This window comes from Ahaetulla prasina, chromosome 6 (genome assembly GCF_028640845.1).
Source record: "Ahaetulla prasina isolate Xishuangbanna chromosome 6, ASM2864084v1, whole genome shotgun sequence".
In the NCBI taxonomy this organism is placed as follows: Eukaryota; Metazoa; Chordata; class Lepidosauria; order Squamata; family Colubridae; genus Ahaetulla; species Ahaetulla prasina.
Window position 1 is genome coordinate 15,389,540 of NC_080544.1, and position 17,494 is coordinate 15,407,033.

General features: G+C 43.7%; 1 protein-coding gene and 1 long non-coding RNA gene across 3 annotated transcripts in view; one reads left to right on the forward strand and one right to left on the reverse strand.

Annotated features, from left to right (window-relative positions):
• Nucleotides 1-43: 43 nt before the first annotated feature.
• LOC131200766 (uncharacterized) lies at nt 44-8,235 on the forward strand. 2 transcript variants are annotated; one of them, XR_009155702.1, is made up of 4 exons: nt 44-541; nt 2,623-2,702; nt 4,842-4,917; nt 7,884-8,235. It is a non-coding gene; the product is annotated as an uncharacterized LOC131200766 (long non-coding RNA). The 2 variants fall into 2 exon arrangements; XR_009155701.1 differs by lacking the exon at nt 44-541 and having other exon boundaries at nt 1,565-2,702.
• PSD (pleckstrin and Sec7 domain containing) overlaps nt 4,278-17,494 on the reverse strand; it is an 89,216-nt gene continuing 75,999 nt past the window's right edge. The window contains exons 12-16 of the mRNA XM_058187994.1: nt 13,204-13,274; nt 10,116-10,273; nt 7,942-8,086; nt 7,566-7,709; nt 4,278-6,296 (exon numbers count right to left, since the gene is read on the reverse strand). Coding sequence (XP_058043977.1) covers nt 6,099-6,296; nt 7,566-7,709; nt 7,942-8,086; nt 10,116-10,273; nt 13,204-13,274 — 716 coding nt within the window. The 3' untranslated portion in view covers nt 4,278-6,098. The remainder of the gene's footprint in view (nt 6,297-7,565; nt 7,710-7,941; nt 8,087-10,115; nt 10,274-13,203; nt 13,275-17,494) is intronic.

Sequence of the window (17,494 nt, forward strand, 5' to 3'; positions counted from 1 at the left end):
ATTGCTCTTGTTTGCACTGAAGATAGTTCTTAATGACATTGGCTATATGTTTGGGACTGTTGTCCTGCTGCAGAATAAATTTGGGGCCAATCACATGGCCTCGTGATGGATGTGTGTCTGCCTGTATTTCTCAGCATTGAGGGCACCGTAGATCCTGACCCAATCTCCAACTCCATTTGCAGAAATGCAGCCCCAAACATGCAAGGCACCTCCACCATGCTTCACTGTTGCCTGCAGACACTCAATGTTACACCCTTCGGCAAATAAAACTGCCTTCTGCTATAGCCAAATATTTCAAATTTTGACTCATCAGTCCAGAGCACCTGCTGCCATTTTTCTGCACCCCAGTTTCTATGCTTTCATGCATTATTGAGTTGCTTAGCCTTGTTTTCATGTAATAGGTATGACTGGGCACAATTCTTCCATGAAGACCACTTCTAGCCAGACATGTTTGGACAATAGATGGGTGTACCTGGGTCCTACTGGTTTCTGATGGTTCTATGCTATGGCACTGCCGGAAATCATCCAATGTTGAAGAGAAGTAAGCATGATGTCTTTCATATGGTGCATTATGTTTCCTTGGCCAACCACTGCGTCAGTGTCCTCAATGTTGCCCGTTTCTTTGTGCTTCTTCAAAAGAGCTTAAACATCTTGAAAACTTTGAAATCTGCCTGGGAGAGACCTTGCTGATGCAGTATAACCATCTTTTGTTTTGTTCCTGTGCTGAGTTTTGCCATGATGGATGATGTAAATTGATGGTGTTTTGAAGGCACACCAAGTATTGATTTGGAATTCTCTTTTATTCATTTACTTTCTATTTTGATTGATTCAACTATTATTTCTATTTCTGAAAACATTCTTAGTTTATAGCATTTTTGCACAATTGCCTAACACTTGTACAGTAATTTCTCCTGTGTATTCTGAAATGTCTAAAAATATTTAAGATGGGTTAGAGCAGGGGTGTCAAACTCAAGGTCCGGAGGCCGGATCTGGTCCATGGGGCCACCCTGGAAACAGCAAAGGACTGGCCCGCAGTGCCTCTGCCAGCAAAAACTGAGGCCGGGAGGGCTGCATGTGGCCTTCACGAGTTCTGTTTTTGCTGGCAGAGTGCTCGGACCACCAGAGGCTCTCCCAACACAAGTGAAATGAGCTGGCCACACCTGCTGGCCACGCCCCTTCCAAAGGTCAAACACAACCCTGATGCGGCCCTCAATGAAATAGTTTGACATCCATGGGTTAGAGGGAATCCTATGCTGTAAAGCAGGAGTGAAATGCTACTGGTTCAGGGCAGTTCGCCTGAACCAGTAGTGAAAATGCTACTGGTTTGCCCGAAACAGTAGTAAAAAGCTTTAAAAAATAAAAAAAAGTTCCAACAATGGCACGGCACAGCTGATCTGAACTTTTTTTTTTTTACTTTTTAAAGCTTTTTTTTAAATAACTGGTATTTTTGTGTAAAATGTGAGTGTTTTTGAGCTTTCTGTGACTGTGAGGTTCCTGCTTGTTGCAGGGGCCATTTTGTGTGAAGTCCAGCTGCTTTTGCATTGTGTGTGTCAGTTGTATAGCTTTTGTGTTATTTTTGTGTAAAGTGTGATAGTTGGTTTTCCTGATCACGACCACCAAGCCATGCCCACAGAACCAGTAGGGAAAATTTTTGAATTTCACCATTGGCATAAAGTGTAAACTACCGAGCAGTACTTCAAGGTAGAATGAGCCAGACAGGTCCAATAATAACATTTTAAGATAAAACAAATTAGAATCATTAGGTATTTAGTAAAAAAATGGAAATAACAACTTCTGGCATGCTTCTGCATGGAAGGAACAATAAAGCATAACATGTTCTGTTAATTCAATCATTCTACCACTGCATGGGCATAGTCTTTATTGGAAGGGAATATTTTTGTAACTTCTTTCCGTTAATAGTTGTTGTAAGCGCGTTGAATCTAGGTAGAGAAGGCCCTTCTGAATTTTGTGATCATTATGTGACTGAGATATCTAGCTGGTTGGAGATTATGCAGAGTGGTTCAAGATAGGTGTTTCTTGAGCCACTCTGGCTGAGAAGTTGGCTTGCAATCGTAAATGACCTGCTTTCTGAGATCAGTTGGAGCACATTCGTAGTCCATCAAGATGATGGCCATGAACAGCCAGAGAGCTGCAGTTTGGCTTGTATTACCTGGCTCCAGGAGCACTGGAAGGTATTGATCATCATTAGAGAGGCCAGACCAACTGGAAAGAAAAAGATCTTAAGCTGGTGGCAGAAGTTGTGAATCCAGGTAGATGTTTCAATTTTGAGAAGGCTAGCATCACCGTGAAGGACTGTATTACAAATGCAGGGAGGTTTTTGAAAGATGGTTCTCAGAAATTTAGAGTTCTTTCCAAGGGAAGAAATGACTTGTAGGGGCTCAACTGAGCTCCAAAACAGAGCTGTGCTTGAGTCTTAGCTGAGAAGAGTTTAATTGCTGCAGGTACATATGCTAGTATACTTTAGAAAAGTAAAAGGATTGTAAAAACCTGGTTTTTGTCATTTAATATGACATAGGAAGTATGAGATTTGCATTTATCTATAGTTTGGAGACTAGATTGGAAGATAATCTCCCAAATAATTAAAGACTTTCTTTATTACAGGGGTCTGCAGCTGTAAACACTCAGAGCCATTTGGACTCGTTTCCCACAGAAAACAAAACACCGAGAGCCACAAAACATGGGTGGGTGTGGCCAAACTCGATGTCAGTCACTCCCACCCAATCACATGAGACTCTCTCCCTCTTTTCCCCCCTCCGTCTATCTTTCCCTTTCTCTCCCTTTTCCATCTTTCTTTCCCTTCACTCTCTCTCTCTGTGTCTCTTTCCCATCATTTCTTCCCCCTTCCCTTTTTCTTTCCCCCCTTTCATTCTGTCTCTTTTCCCCTTTCTGCCTCTCTCTCCCTCCCTCCCACTCTCTTTCTCTCTCTGTCCCCTCCTCCCCTGCACTGAACTGGTGCTGGGTGGTGGGAATCTGATGTCTGGAGGCCAATGAGCCCAGGAATGGCTCTCCGAAGATCAACCAAAGACCATCACAATACCAGCGCCTGTGCAGGAAAAGCAACTGATATCCGAGAGGCGAGAGCAAGTTGACAACACTTTGTATCGTAATTGGCTCCAGAAGGCTCCATCTCCCCCATTGTGAAGCACACTAAATTTCACTGCAGTGGGCAGGCCATGGAGGCAGCAACAGCAAATGCAGCATGACAAAAGCGGAATGCTGTTTCAGCAAATGTGAGGGGCTTTGCTCCCACACTAAGGCTCTGGCCATTGCCACCGTGCGACAGGGCGACAACTCTTTCATCCCTCTGCTGCGACAGGGAGCCACAGCAAAGGGATGAAAGAGTCACATGCGGCTCTGGAGCCACGGGTTGCCGACACCCGACTTAGAACAATTGATACTGTTTTGAAGGCAAAGAGTGGTCACACCAAATATTGATTTGATTTGGAGTTTTCTTCTGTTCATTTACATTCCATTTTGTTAATTGTTAAAAATAAACTATATACACATACATTCATACTGCAAATTGTCAGACATGAGCTGCTCACTCAATGTAAGACTCGGGACAACAATCTTAGCTTGCCACGTAGAGGAGTTTGGCATGCTTAAAGGAGACTTCCCTCCACTTAATGTTCCACAAGGAGTTAGATCACAGAGTATTGTGGTGAATTCACCCATTTCAGAACCTTGTTACATTTGCTTTCCTACTTTGATTTTCTTAAAATACCTCATTCACTTGCTTGATGCCTCATGTTAATTTTTTATTGAATCATAGGGCTTGAAAGGACTTTGGAAGTCTACTAGTCCAACTCTCTGCCCAAGGGGTTTTATTGCATCCCAGAAAAATGGCTGTCTAATCTTTTCTTGAAAACCTCCAGCAATGGAGCACTCACAACTTATGTCGATCAAATAACTGCCCTGTACTACTCTTAAGGATTCTACTATAGATTCCCATAAAGGCCTTTATAGGAGTCAGAGCAAATTCCATGGGAACAGTCTTTTCTTACACATTTCTCCTTTAAACAAGTGCAGCCTTATCCCAGTTAGTCATCTCTAATAATTACTGCCACATGAGCCAGTAGGTGTAGTATTTGAAAAACAACTTTATATAAGTTCTATCTGTTATGTAGGATATGCATATACCATGATTGTCATCTGTATCTGGGGCTGGTTACCTGAGCATTCACACAAATTGCCCTCCTTTCTCTCATACTTTTAATTTTAGGATAATTTGGTAGAGGCAAGAATCATGTACAGGAATATGTATAGGAGATAATGGCTGCCCTCAACACCAGCATTCCTTGGGCATTAGAAGGCTCCAAATGACACTTTTGTGTAAATGACAAACCTACGTGTGTGAATGCAGAACTGACCAGAGTTACAAGTAAACAATCAGACCTTTTTATTCGGTGTAAAACATGTAATTCCTGGGTTACATTGCTGGTACCTTGACAAGGAATGGGAGTTCTTTTTCTAGGAACTGCCCCACTTTGGGGGGTTATTAAGGTGGTTTTTCTTAATGGCCATTTTAGAATAAGTGCTTTTGTGCGTCTGCATAAACCAGCATCTAAGATAGGCTTCTAACATCTGAAAGTTTTTTGAGAAAAATATGGTGCTTTCTACTCATTTATATTGAGGTGGTCAGTTATCTGTGTTTGAATCAGGCAACTGAAGCTGTGGATCCTGATTTATGGCATTCACAGTAACACATTCTTTATCCTGTTTCTGTAATACAGAAAGAGTTTGAAGGAGAACTGTAGATATTTGAGCTGGTTTACTTCAGTAACTGAAGAAGAAACTGTACAATTGTTTTTTTTTTACAGTCCGCATAGAAAAGAAGAAAACTGACGTATTTTGAGAGCCAGTATTGGTTCCGTGGAAGTGGTATTTGTCTCTCAGGTATTACCCTGCAATATTCCACTATATAGGTAGTTGTACCACATCTCCAGAATTTAACGTGGTTTATAGTCTGCCCCAATTATCAGCTTGGTCCTTTTATCTTTCATTGCATACATAACATTGTCATCAAGCTTTGAGTTGTGCCTTAAAGCCTTTTGAGATTATAAATTAAGGGACCAGGTTATCTCTACAGGTGTTATGACCATACTACCTATGCAACCAATTGTTTAGGAGTTGGCAATGTTCCTGGACATCTGGAATCCCCCCTCCCAATCTCTCTGAATATGCCCCCACCAGGCTCAGGCAATAGACTGGCCAGTTTTTCTACTACATAATCAATAGATTTTGTTCTGGTCACTCAAATTCATAAATTACTTGCAGAATATAATTAGGCCTAAAACCAGCAGGCCCACTACGGTGTTTTGCTGTGGAACAGTGGAATGGGAGACAGCCACTATCCTTGATTTTACCTGTTAATGATTGTTCCTTTTGAAGCATATGTAACCTCTGCCCAGTTTTGTAAGAGGTGAACAACTATCAGGATAAGTCATAATCCAACTTGTGCTGATGAAAAAATAACTGAGCCACTCCAAGAGAACTGCTGGTGGTGAAAGAATTGGGATTCCAGGAAGAAGTTGCTCTCCTGCAGGCTGACAGTGCTGCATTGTATCTGCAAGGGAGATGAGGAACCTCTGCCCCCAATACTCTTATGTAAAAGTATTACTGAACATAATTGTCTGTCTCATGCATGCCAAAATTACCTTTTCTACTCCAATGTGATTCAGTATTATCCGGTACTAAAAACTGTAAAATATATCACAAAAATCGTAAGAAAAGGAAGGGAAGTAGTCTCCGTTCTTCCACTTTCCTATTCTTGGTTTTGCAAGAGATAGAAAAAGTTGGTACAGTGAAGCACTGATTAAGAATGCAGATCTGTTACTTAACCGTAGAGTTTAGTACTTTCAGCATAAGCTATAGTCTGATTATACTGGGAAGGCCGTATAATGCAGGACTGTAGTCATATCTTTCCACTGGTGAAGTTGATACAGAATTAGGCCCATTTATAATGTCTTCCCTTCCTTCCTGACCATGAGCAATGACAATTTGCAAATTTCTGGGACAGGAATGCCATTTTCTTTGCCAAGAGCGATCATCTATCATCTTTGTTGTATACTAGTAGCTTACTGATTGTTGCATTTTATCTTGGAACCTGTGCCAGCTGGCTCCTGGTTCAGGGGGAGGCTGGACTGGGACTCCTTGAAGTTGTCTTCTGAGCTACCCACTGTAACAAACAGGGTGGCTTCCAAAGCTGCCAGATCCTCAGAGCCAGTCTTCAACTTGGTGCGCATTAGTGTAGCATAAATGCCGTAGCGTAATTTCTGCAGAAAGGAAGAAGTAATAGGTTTGGTGCCCCACTTGGCTGTTGTGTTAATAACAGCTACGGACTAAAGAAAAGACAAGGAGTAACACATAAGTAATCTGAATAAGATGACCTTATGTTTATGTTCTAGGGGTAACATGGTCATTGGAAGTAATACGGTGACTTCTGGATGTTTTGGATTACAACTACCACAATGTCTCACAACTGACCATGCTGATTTTAGATTATGGGAACTGAAATCCAAAATATCTGGAGAATACAGATTCACTCATAAATGTATTACTTTAAATCTTATTTTATTCCCATTAAATCAACAAAAGGGTTACTGTGTTTCCCCGAAAACTCGACTTATTTTCTATCCAGGCTTATTTTCGGGGAGGGTTTTTTTTTTTTTCTCATCACAAGGCTGGCTGGGCATCCTGCCCCCACCCCCCCATGCGCGCACAGGAGGTGGCAACTGCATGGAGGCCGACTGCAGCAGGAGGTAGAGGGAGGCAGGTGCCACCATGAGGTGGGGTGAGAGCGAGAGAATGATCTGATCAAACTTCTCTGTGTGTGTGTCTAAGAGAGGAGAATGCGCACATTGCTGCCAGCCCTGGTATAACTCTCCAAGGTTGGATAGGATTTCTCTCACACAAACACATAAACACACACACACAGGTTGGATCAAATCACTCTCTTGCTCTCTCTCTCTATCTATCTGTGGTGGCAGTGGCAGTGCTTCAGTGCCTGGCTGCTTTTGCTCTTTCTTCTCCTCATTCATCCTCCTCTTTAAGACAAAACCTGTGCTTTTCGTCTGTCCATTGCAGCGCAGTGCCTGGGATTTACTTTGACAGCTGGGAGGCTTGGGGGATTGTCAATCCCCATTTGTGGCATGGCGGAGAAGGCCGAAGGCAATCCCCCTACCAGACCAGGCAAGGCTGGGGTGAGAAACCGAGCGGCACCAAAAGCAGCTGAAAGTGTGGCGTTCAAGCCCTGGAAGATTGTGGGAAGTACATGCTTAGAAGCAACGAGTAACGAGAATTGCAGGCAACGCTGTCCCTTTAAACTATCATATCTTCCATGGATTGAATACCACATTTCAGCATTCAGCAACTATTTCTTCAAATATCTTTGGCTTCAGCAAATTACTATTGGTGGCCTTGGATCAGTCTTGATGGAAGGGATACTAAATGAAAACATTTTCTCTACCACTCTTCTGCTACCATCTCCAACATTGCTTTACAAATTCTGTTTGGATCTCGCTCTTTTATCACTTTCTACTTACTTCAAATATCAGATATTCCTCTTTCTGCTTCAGTTCCTCGTACTCCTTTCCTTTCACCTTCTTCTCAGGAAGGGAGGAACGATGCTCCAAGAGTTCTGCTGCCATGGCTTTAAATTTGATTTCATGACTCTTCAGTTGCTCTTCCTATGGAAGAATGGGAAAAAAGCTGCTTGATCGCTATTGTAGGACCTCCTACCATGTTTCCCTAAAAATAAGACCTGTCCCGAAAATAAACCCTAGCCTAATTTTTGAGTGTTGCTCTCATCTGGGCTTTTTTTGTACTAGAACGTATCTTAACCCCATTCAATTTTTCTCCAGTTCTTCCAGAATAATACTAGAATCACTAAAGAATGAAGAATAAAGATGACCTACTTACCTGTGATAGTCTTGTGGAAGAACTGGGCAGTAACGGCCGAGTGAATTTTTTTTGAGATCCAATGGCAGCTGGAAATGGTGGTGCGGAGAACATGGCTGCTACCACATTAATCCGTGTGATCCAGGAATGCATTTGTTCTGTGTTCCTGGAGTAAGATGTAAAAGAGGTATCATTCTCTAAACCGTATCATGGGTCAAAACACCTTGCCAAAATTGTTTCTTTCAAAAAATAACTTGTTCTCATAACTGTGCACAAAAGAAATCCCCATTTCTTTGTAGAAACTGATAAAACAATCCCAACCATTGTGATTCTTGAAGGCTGTATGTTTAAAAATAAAATTTAGAAATGTTTAAAATGATACTAAGCCAGGGGTGTCAAACTGGATTTCTTTGAGGGCCGGATCAGCATTGTAGTTCTCCACCACAGGCTGGCAAGGAGGGGCAGGGGAAGATGGGACGGATGCCTCCTGTAGCACCTTGCCAGCCAAAATAAAGGCGTGGGTGAGGGTGCGCAGGCGGCCCCCTCTGCCTTGCTTTTGGCTTAAACAGCCTCCTGCACCACTTTACCAGCCAAAATGGGGCGTGGGATATGTGTGGCTCCCCTGCACCTCATTTTCGCCCTCCATGGCCTCCTGCAGCACTCTGCTGGCAGAAAATAGGCCAAAAACGGGGTGCCCGAGTGGCCGGTTTTCGGCTGGCAGAGGCACCGCGGGCCGGATTTAAGCAACTTGCAGGCCGGATCTGACACGTCTGTACTAAGCAAAGGGGAAGAACCAAAGCCCAAATCTACACGATATCCCAACATGTATAAGAAGTGGCAAGATAATGTATTTTATGCTAATATGCTGCTTACCATATAGGGTTTTTTGGCTACTGTTGCAGTGATCTAGGGAAAATGGTAACATTCCAAATGGCCCTTAGTCTGAATGTGAAGCTTTCTATAGTTTTTAAAACCTGGAATTTTAAGGAATATGTCAAAGGTGCCGAGCTGCTTCTTTGAAATCTTTTTCTTTGTTTGGAACAGTCAGAAAGCAAAGGATGTAACAGGGAAGGCTGCATTCAGTGAAGACAAAGCTTAGCTATGTTTCTTTTTCTGATATTACCTATTGTGATTTGCCTAAGCAACCAATAGATCCAGGGGTGAAATGCTCCCGGTTTAGACCGGATCGGGCAAAGTAGGAAGCGGAGACTGGGGCTGGTTCACCGAACCGGGAGCAATGGCTGGTTGGCCATGCCCCCAAACCAGTCCAGAGCAGCCGGATGTCTGCAGTTGACAACTATAATGAATAAGTCCACCTGCCCTTCCGAAGCACCACCGCGGCGAACAAAACAACCCCATTGCTCCATGCCTCTTCCTGCAGCCAAACGCGCCCAGCCATGCGTGCCCATTCCTCAAATGGGCTGTGCATGGGGCGCTTGGAGAGCGAGCTAGCAAGAGAGCTCTCCAACCTCTGTTTTTGTGCGTGTGTGTGAGGGAGGGAGGGAGCAATCTGAAGCCAAGCCAACTTCTGGCAGCGGTGGGGGCGGCTTCTGAGCAGCCCTAATCAGCCAGCTCCACCTGACCTATTTCCTGAGTCTCGCCGTTCTCTTCATGCCCCCCCCCCCCCCAAGCCGTGGCATTTCTTCTCTGCTTCTCTTCGGATGCTGGTGTGGGCACCATGGATGCATAGCTTGTTGGGGCTAAGCAGCAAAGCCGCTGCTTGAGTGGGGTGGGGGTGGGGGCTAGGAGAACGGCGAGACTCAGGGAATAGGTCAGGTGGAGCTGGCTGATTCAGGGCTGCTCAGAAGATGCCCACACCGCTACCAGAAGTTTGGGTGGCTCGGCTTCAAATCGCTCCCTCCCTCCCTCCCTCACACACACGCACGCACAAAAACAGAGGTTGGAAAGCTCTCTTGCTAGCTCGCTCTCCAAGCGCCCCATGCACAGCCCATTTGAGGAAAGGATCAAGTTGGCCACACCCACCCAATCACATGACCGCCAAGCCACGCCCACAGAACCAGTAGCAAAAAATATATATTTCACCCCTGAATAGATTCTTCTAATAATATAATAAGTAAAATTTCTAATTGTACTTCTAGAACTTTCCTTCTAATAAATAAAATTGATCTGCTGATAAATCAACCCCCCTCCCCCATTAGAGGCATCTAATTTACATTCTGTGCCCTCCTGCTTACTGGGCTTGGAAGAGGAAGACTCTCCAATCAGCTGTCCTGAGGTAGAAAACGTTGGGTCTTTTGTTGTAATCCGATGCTTGAGTGGCCAGTGAATGATGGATGCTGATAGCATTTTTCAGATCTTCCTCAGCCAGAGCTTGGCCAGGTTTATATTCCTCCTGAAATACAGGTAGAAGATACATGTCTGTTATATTACTTTCCTTATTGATCCTGTTGTTGCTTTCTGTTATTTTTTATATACTCCAGCAAACCCATTTACTGGCAAAACGTCAGCAATTCTCCACTCTTAAACTTCAGAAGGTAAAGAATAAATTGTACAAATCAAGCATATCATTTTAACCGGTGGTGATATTCAGTCGGTTTGGCCGAACTGTAGTGGTGACCTATAAATAGGCCCGCCCCAGCCCACCCGCCCTGGCACTATGCCATCCTATTTAGCCACGTTTTCTAAGCCGCACATAAGATCTCCTTCTTCTCATTCTCCCAAACAACAAACCTGTTACATACATTGGGTTAGGACAGGGGTGTCAAACTTGATTTCACTGAGGGCTGCATCAGGTTGATGGGGCTGGGAGGGCATGGCAAGGGTGGGCATGGCAGGCCTACCCACCACCCCCGCCAATGTTACTCGTGTTGGGGTGCCTGTGGCGGCCTGAGCACTTTGCCCCAAACAGGCTCCTGAGCTCCATTTTCGGCTGTGATGGCCTCCTGCAACCCTCTGCCAGCGGAAACGGAGCTTGGGAGGGTCACATGTGGCCCTCCCGAGTTCCATTTTCGCTGGCAGAGGCTCCGTGGGCCGATCCTTTGCTGTTTCCAGGGTAGCTCCACGGGCCAGACCTAGGCACCCTGCAGGCTGAATTCGGCCTATGGGCCTTGAGTTTGACACCCCATTAGAGAAAGACTAATCTGAAGTCATGTAATGAACTTTTGTGGTTGAGGGCAGACTTGAACCAGGCACTCTCTTACAGTCTTGAAGGACAATAAATAAAAGATCACCAGACCTGATGGCATCCAACAAAGAGTTCTTCTAAAAACTCAAGATGTAAAATTGAGCCTAGACAAAATATCTAATTGTAATTCAAACTGGTCTCAGTGCCAGAGGACTTGAAAGTCTGTGGTGTTTAAGTAGGACCAGGATCAGTGGTGGGATTTAACAACTAGTTCTCTGCCCTAATGACTGGCTGGATGGGTATGGCCAGGGGGTGTGACAGGCAGCACTCGGCCTCCTGCACCCACCTGGGAGCAAAAACAGGCCGCTGTGCCATCCTCCTTGCTTTCTATTTTGGGCCTAGGAGGCCTCACTGAAGCCACCTAGGAGCAAAAATGGGCCACAGGAAAGGCGCCACCCCACCCCACCCCCCGTGTCCAGTTTTGGGCCTAGGAAGCCTCCCTGCATTTACCTGGGAGTCAAAATGGGGCACGTGGGGACTCCTGGAAGGGGCGGGGCCAGCCCGCAATTTAACTACCGGTTCACCTGAACTGGCCCGAACTGGCTGAATCCCATCACTGGCCAGGGTCCAAAAAAAAAATCACAGGTTGGTCAGCCTAATAATTTGGACAAACTGATGAAAATGGCACCAGAGGTAATCACATAAAGAATTAACCTTATTGAAAGAAAATCACCATGGGTTCTGCAAAGGTAACTCCTGCTGTACTCACCTCCTAGAATTAGAGCATATCCAGGAATAAGGAGGAATGTGATCCTCTTGGCTCTGTATGCTTTGAATTTTTAATTACTTTGACAAAATTTCTTATCAAGCTGTTTTGAAGAAATTTCACAGTTATAGCTAATTATGAGGACCTATCCTTTTATATTAATTGCTCTTAATTGCTATTCACTCAAAAGTTAAATAGGAATAAATGCTCAGTGGAGGGAAATAGTTGTGGAGTCTATCAATCACTGCATTGGCACTGGTGGTTTTCAACTTTTTTGTAAATGATTATTTTCAGCACCGAGTTTGGCAAGTTTGAGAGGATCACGAATGGTATTTTTACGCTGGATAAGTTAGCCAAATATAAATGAGTAAGTGTAAATGATGAACATGGGGAAAAAGCTTAAATTTAAAAAATTGATGTGGTCAGTGGAAAAAGACATTGAATCTATGTCAAATAATTGGCAACAGCTGTGAAAAGATAAATTGCATTCTAAAGAGCATTAGGAATGAAAATAAAAGTGCCATTGCATTAGTTTCCTTATACAAATTTGTTGTAAGTTCATGTGTCTATTTCTGGCTGCCACATTTGACAATTGATATAACTGAACTGAAAAAAACACAGAAGGGGACAAGTAAGCATTTTCCTAATGAGAAAATGGAATTTAGGCTGGAAAAAGGGAACTCAGGAAAACACAATTTAAGTATCTAAAATCATGCACGGCATGGAGAAAGTTAAGTTTTTATCTCTATCTTAAGAACAGTATTCAGAGTCTAATGATTTGAAATGGTTAGAGATTTAGAAGAGAGAAAATAACCACTTCTTCCCACAGAGCATAATTAACCTGTGGAAGTCAAGAAATGGCAATAGTTAGCATTTTGGATAATTTTAAAATTAGGGCAGGACAGGTATATCAAGGGCAATAGTTTTGAGCTTAAGTATTGTCACAGACTAATTCAGTAGACCCATTCTTAAGTCAAGGTTTGATATTAAAGAAGCAGGAAGTATGCTTCAAGAATTCTAAAAATGAAAATGCCATATTCCACTGATTAAGATCCTGGAATGCACAATTCACTGCTCATATCTTCCAAATCCGAGAACTCTTGAACTGTGATATTCATCCATATGTAATCAAATTATTGAAGAATGAACAAAAAAAGAATATAGTGAGGGAATGCCTGCCAACATTTTAATAGGGACTTATTTCAGAGAATGTCAGTGGATTGCTCTACAGTGTGATCTGAATGATGTTTAATATCTTTATATATTTTTACACAGCAGAATTTCTATAAATACTGCAATGTATGAATATTTTAAGGAAGTTGGGTATATCCTTTTCACATAATATAACTGGGCATATAGCTGAGATTCCATTCCTTATGATGTGCAAGTGTGTGTATACTTGTGAGAGACAGAATGAGCAAGCAAGAAATACCTTCTGTAGATACAAGATCATTCCCTTTAGTATCCCATGGAAAGTCTTCCATCCCCGTTTTCCTCTTGGAGCTGTCAAGCAAAAGAGAAAGTGGGTAAAATTTTACTATGGCAAACATGGTAAACTCTGCTGATACCTAAACTGTCTTTGGTGGTGCCAAGGAAAAATTTATCTATAGAGTGTACACTCTTATTGTATTTTAGGGCTATGACAGTTGCAAAAGATAGTTGCTTAAGACTTTGTGCTTACTAGTTGGTAGTAAGTATGTATGAACCATATCCCAGATATTTTTGAAGGAAAGGAATTATCTCTTCCTCTATTTCCAGCCCATAAGTAGGAAAATGCTATCACTTGGCAGATGACACATATCCCTTTCCTTTTCACTTGGCATATGACACACATCCTTTTCCAATTTCCATTTTTCTTTCTGCTGCTGACCCTGAAACTGTTGCTCTGGCTTAGGTTTTTATCTGCATTCAATACAAAATCAACCCTCTTCAATAAGGTTCCCCATAGATGCCTAGCCCATAAATAGATATTTTTCTGAATTCTTTTGACTTGAAAATTATAATCCTTGATCTGTTAACAATCTCAATGGGAGAGCAATATAATCTGAAAAGAAGCCACATCATGTTATATAATTGTAATGTCATGTTGTCCTACACTTTTTATTGTTTTTATTGAATACATTTTTGTCTGCCATGTCCAGAATAATTTGGGAATAGCTTTGTAATATTAATTCCATAAATCTGTACAGCATGGTTTAGCTGTATGTTCTGTACCAAAATATGCATCCATTTCATATTCCTGCCCATGGAGGACTCAAATTATATCTACATCAAATGCAAACTGATTGGGTTGCTGGAGGAGAAAGTTGAGGGTCTTGAGGCATGACTAGCCACTTTGAGACTCATTCATGAAAATGAGGAACTCCTGGTAAGGGCAGAAGTCTGTATCCAAACTGAACACACCAAGGAAAAAACAACCACCCAGAAAAATGATGGAACCATGTCAGAGGACAAAAATCCCGAGATGACTATCTGTGATGAACAGTGCTGAATAATTAATTTCATATCCCTCTGCAGAAGAAAACATGCAGACATCTGGAGAAGAGTCTTCTTCAAGTATTCCAGTGACAGGAAGAAAAATAGCTCAGACTGTCACAAAGAAGAGGAGTCCACTAAATTCCCCAAAGAAAAAAAAGGATGTGGTGGTAACTGGTGTTTCATTTCTCAGAAGAATAGTGATAAATTTGTAGACTAGACAATCTTTTAGGGGAGTTATGTTGTCTTCCAGATCCAAAGATCAAAGAAATGACAGAAAGGCTTACCAAAATAATCAAGCCCATTATTATCCCTTCTCTTTTTTCATATTGGGATGAACGGTACGACAAAGAGTCTGAAAAAAATATCAAGGGACTATGTATACTAGGCAGGAAGGCAAAAAAGTCAGGAACACAGATAGTGCTTTCAACTGTACTTGGAAGTCAAGACCTGATGGAAAGTCAAGACCTGATGTGGGAACTAAGGATTTTAGAAGTAAACCACTGGCTCAAGGGATGGACAAGCTGCCTGCAAAATGCCCAGCACCTGTGCTATCTCTTTAAGACCTCTCCTTAGTCAGCCTAGCAATTGCTAGCTATCACAGCCGAGTAGAGAAGCAGCTGGGGGTGGAAGGGTTAGGTTGTTGGCGTGCAAGTGACAGGAAAGGTGGGTTGTGTTAGTTTGGAAAACTAAAGCAGTCTGCAGCAGCCTAAGACAAATTTACTTTAGTGTTACTGTTCTAAAGAAATTGGGCTCACAAAGAAAAGTAGTGGAGAAATAAGTTGTAGTCGAATAGGAGAAGAGTGCTATAGTAAACTGTGAATACCAGTCTTTGATTACTGATGTGTTTGTATTTTCTAGAGGCCAGGTGGTGTGCTGTCTCTTGGAATTTTGGAGCCCTCTAGTCTGGGTATACATAAAAGAACCCATGACAAAGTAACATTAGCCATGGGTTATCCAAAAAGACGAGTATCCAAAATGAGGGATAAGGCTTTGCCCTCCTCTCTGCCAGCTCCACCCTCCTCAAATATTGACTAGAACAGATGATAAATAGATAAAAAATTTATATTGTTATATATTAAGTATTAAACTTGAAAGTGAACGGGTAAAGGAGACAATGATTGCTTGGGCTACAAACTTTGGATACGCAATAGAATTAGATAAGTGGCAGAAATTGTGGGAAAGAAATATTAAATTGACATGTCAACTGCATATAAGGAAAACTTATATAAACAGAAGTTAGAAAGGAAGAGATCTAAAGGGAGGAAATGGGACAGAGGAGTCATTAAAGAAGACGATGTGAAATGTTAACTATTAAGATTATTATATCATAATATTATTAATATGAGGGTGACTAAATATAATGAAGATGTATAAATATGATTATCAAAATATAATTGTATTCAGAATTCACAGTTTGATGAAAATTGAGTGATACAAATAAAACAAATAAAATATGAAAAAAACCAGCAAAGGGATAAGGCTGACAGTGATTGGCCCTTGGTGGAGATATAGCGGCTGCTCTCGGGCTGAGAGGGGCGGCAGTGGTGCGGCAGTGCCTTGGGAGGGCAGGTGGATGTCCCGGGGCTACACATGCGGTGCCCATGTGAAGCAGCCCTGGGACATGCGTTGCCCTCCAAAGCACCACCACCGCTGTTCGCTTTTGTTTCACGGTGGGAGAAGGAAGAAAGCGTAACGGTGGCGCGACAGTGCTTTGGGAGGGCAGGCAGCTGTCCTGGAGCTGCTGAATATGCGCACCGCGGCTCCAGAGGCACTGGAGCAACACTGCCACCACCTTCTCAGCCCGAGAACAGTGGCTGCATATCCACCAAGGGCCACCCGCCGTCGACCTTACCAACACACTGGCTCCATTGGGATGATGGCCATGCTGAATACGCTAGTGGAGGATCTAGAAGGTAAGGCCAACACTGGCAGCAGGTAGGGGGAGACCTGCTGCGCTCAGCCGAGGAGCCACCTCGGACGGACATGGCGAGGCTTGCTCGCCTTTTAGCATCCGCCTACCCTCTGTCTGCCCTCCTGAAGCATCCACCCGCCGAAGACATCCGCCTGCCCTTCCAAAGCACTACCACCGCCGTTTGCTTTTGTTTCACGGCGGGAAAAGGAAGAAAGCAAACAGCGCCACCGTGGTGGTGCTTCGGGAGAGCACGCGGATATCCCGGGGCTGCTGCAATTGCGCACATGTGCAGCACCGGGATATCTGCCTGCCTTCCCAGAGCACCACCCCCGCCGCTCTTCTCAACCCCAGTGCAGCAGCTGCGTCTCCACCAACGGTGGGCTGCCCACCCACTGGCCGGGCTGGATGCTGACCTCGGAAGTCAAGCGGGCATGGGGGACTGCTGGGAAGGCCACATGGAAGGCAGGCATGTATGGCAGGGCTGCGGGGAAGAGAGTAGGCTGCTAGGTCCCTTCCCCGTGCCTGGGTGGCCCCGAAATGCTTGCCTGCCTTCCACAGGGCCTTCCGCTTGCCTGACTTTGCAAGCTGGCCACGGGAATGCTGGGAAGGCTGTGTAGAAGGCAGGGAAACATGGCAGGGCTGCAGGCTGTGGGGAAGGGAGTAGGGGAGGCAGGTTGGGACAGTGGAAAGCAGAGACTGGGTGGGGCGAGCAAGCGGCGACTGGGGGACCGGTTGGGAGGTGTGGCCAGCCAGCGGTCACTCCCGGTTCGGCGACCCAGCCCAAATGTCTGCTACCAGTTCGCTCGGACCGGTCTGAACCAGTCCGATTTCATCCCTGCTTTGAAGTATTGCCTGGACTTTTTGGTGTGTGAATGCCATTAATTCACAGGAGATAAATTAGAGGGTTTTTTCGTGACAATGAGTCTGTTTCTTGTTTCTGCTAAGGCTGGGTCAGAACATCTAAAGTCGCCATGGATATCGTACGCCCTTTGCCATAATGTAGTAAAGACAATGAGTATATCCTTGGTTGTCTGTTACTATGTCGCTCAGGACCCTGAAGCAGTTCCAATAAGGAATGTGACCACTAAACAAATAGCAGAAAGGCTCGTCACAATCTTTAGTAGAGTAGACTTGATACTGAATGGGTCAAGGAACCAATTTCCAATTAGCACTGCTGAAATATCTATATGCAGACCTAGGAATAAAAATGTATTACTAGTTCTTATTATGTATGGGCCAATAGTCTTATGGAAAAGATCAATCAGACCCTAAAGGGTCTGCTCAAGAAATATGCAGGCCAAAACCCAGAACATTGGAATACATGGCTGCCTTT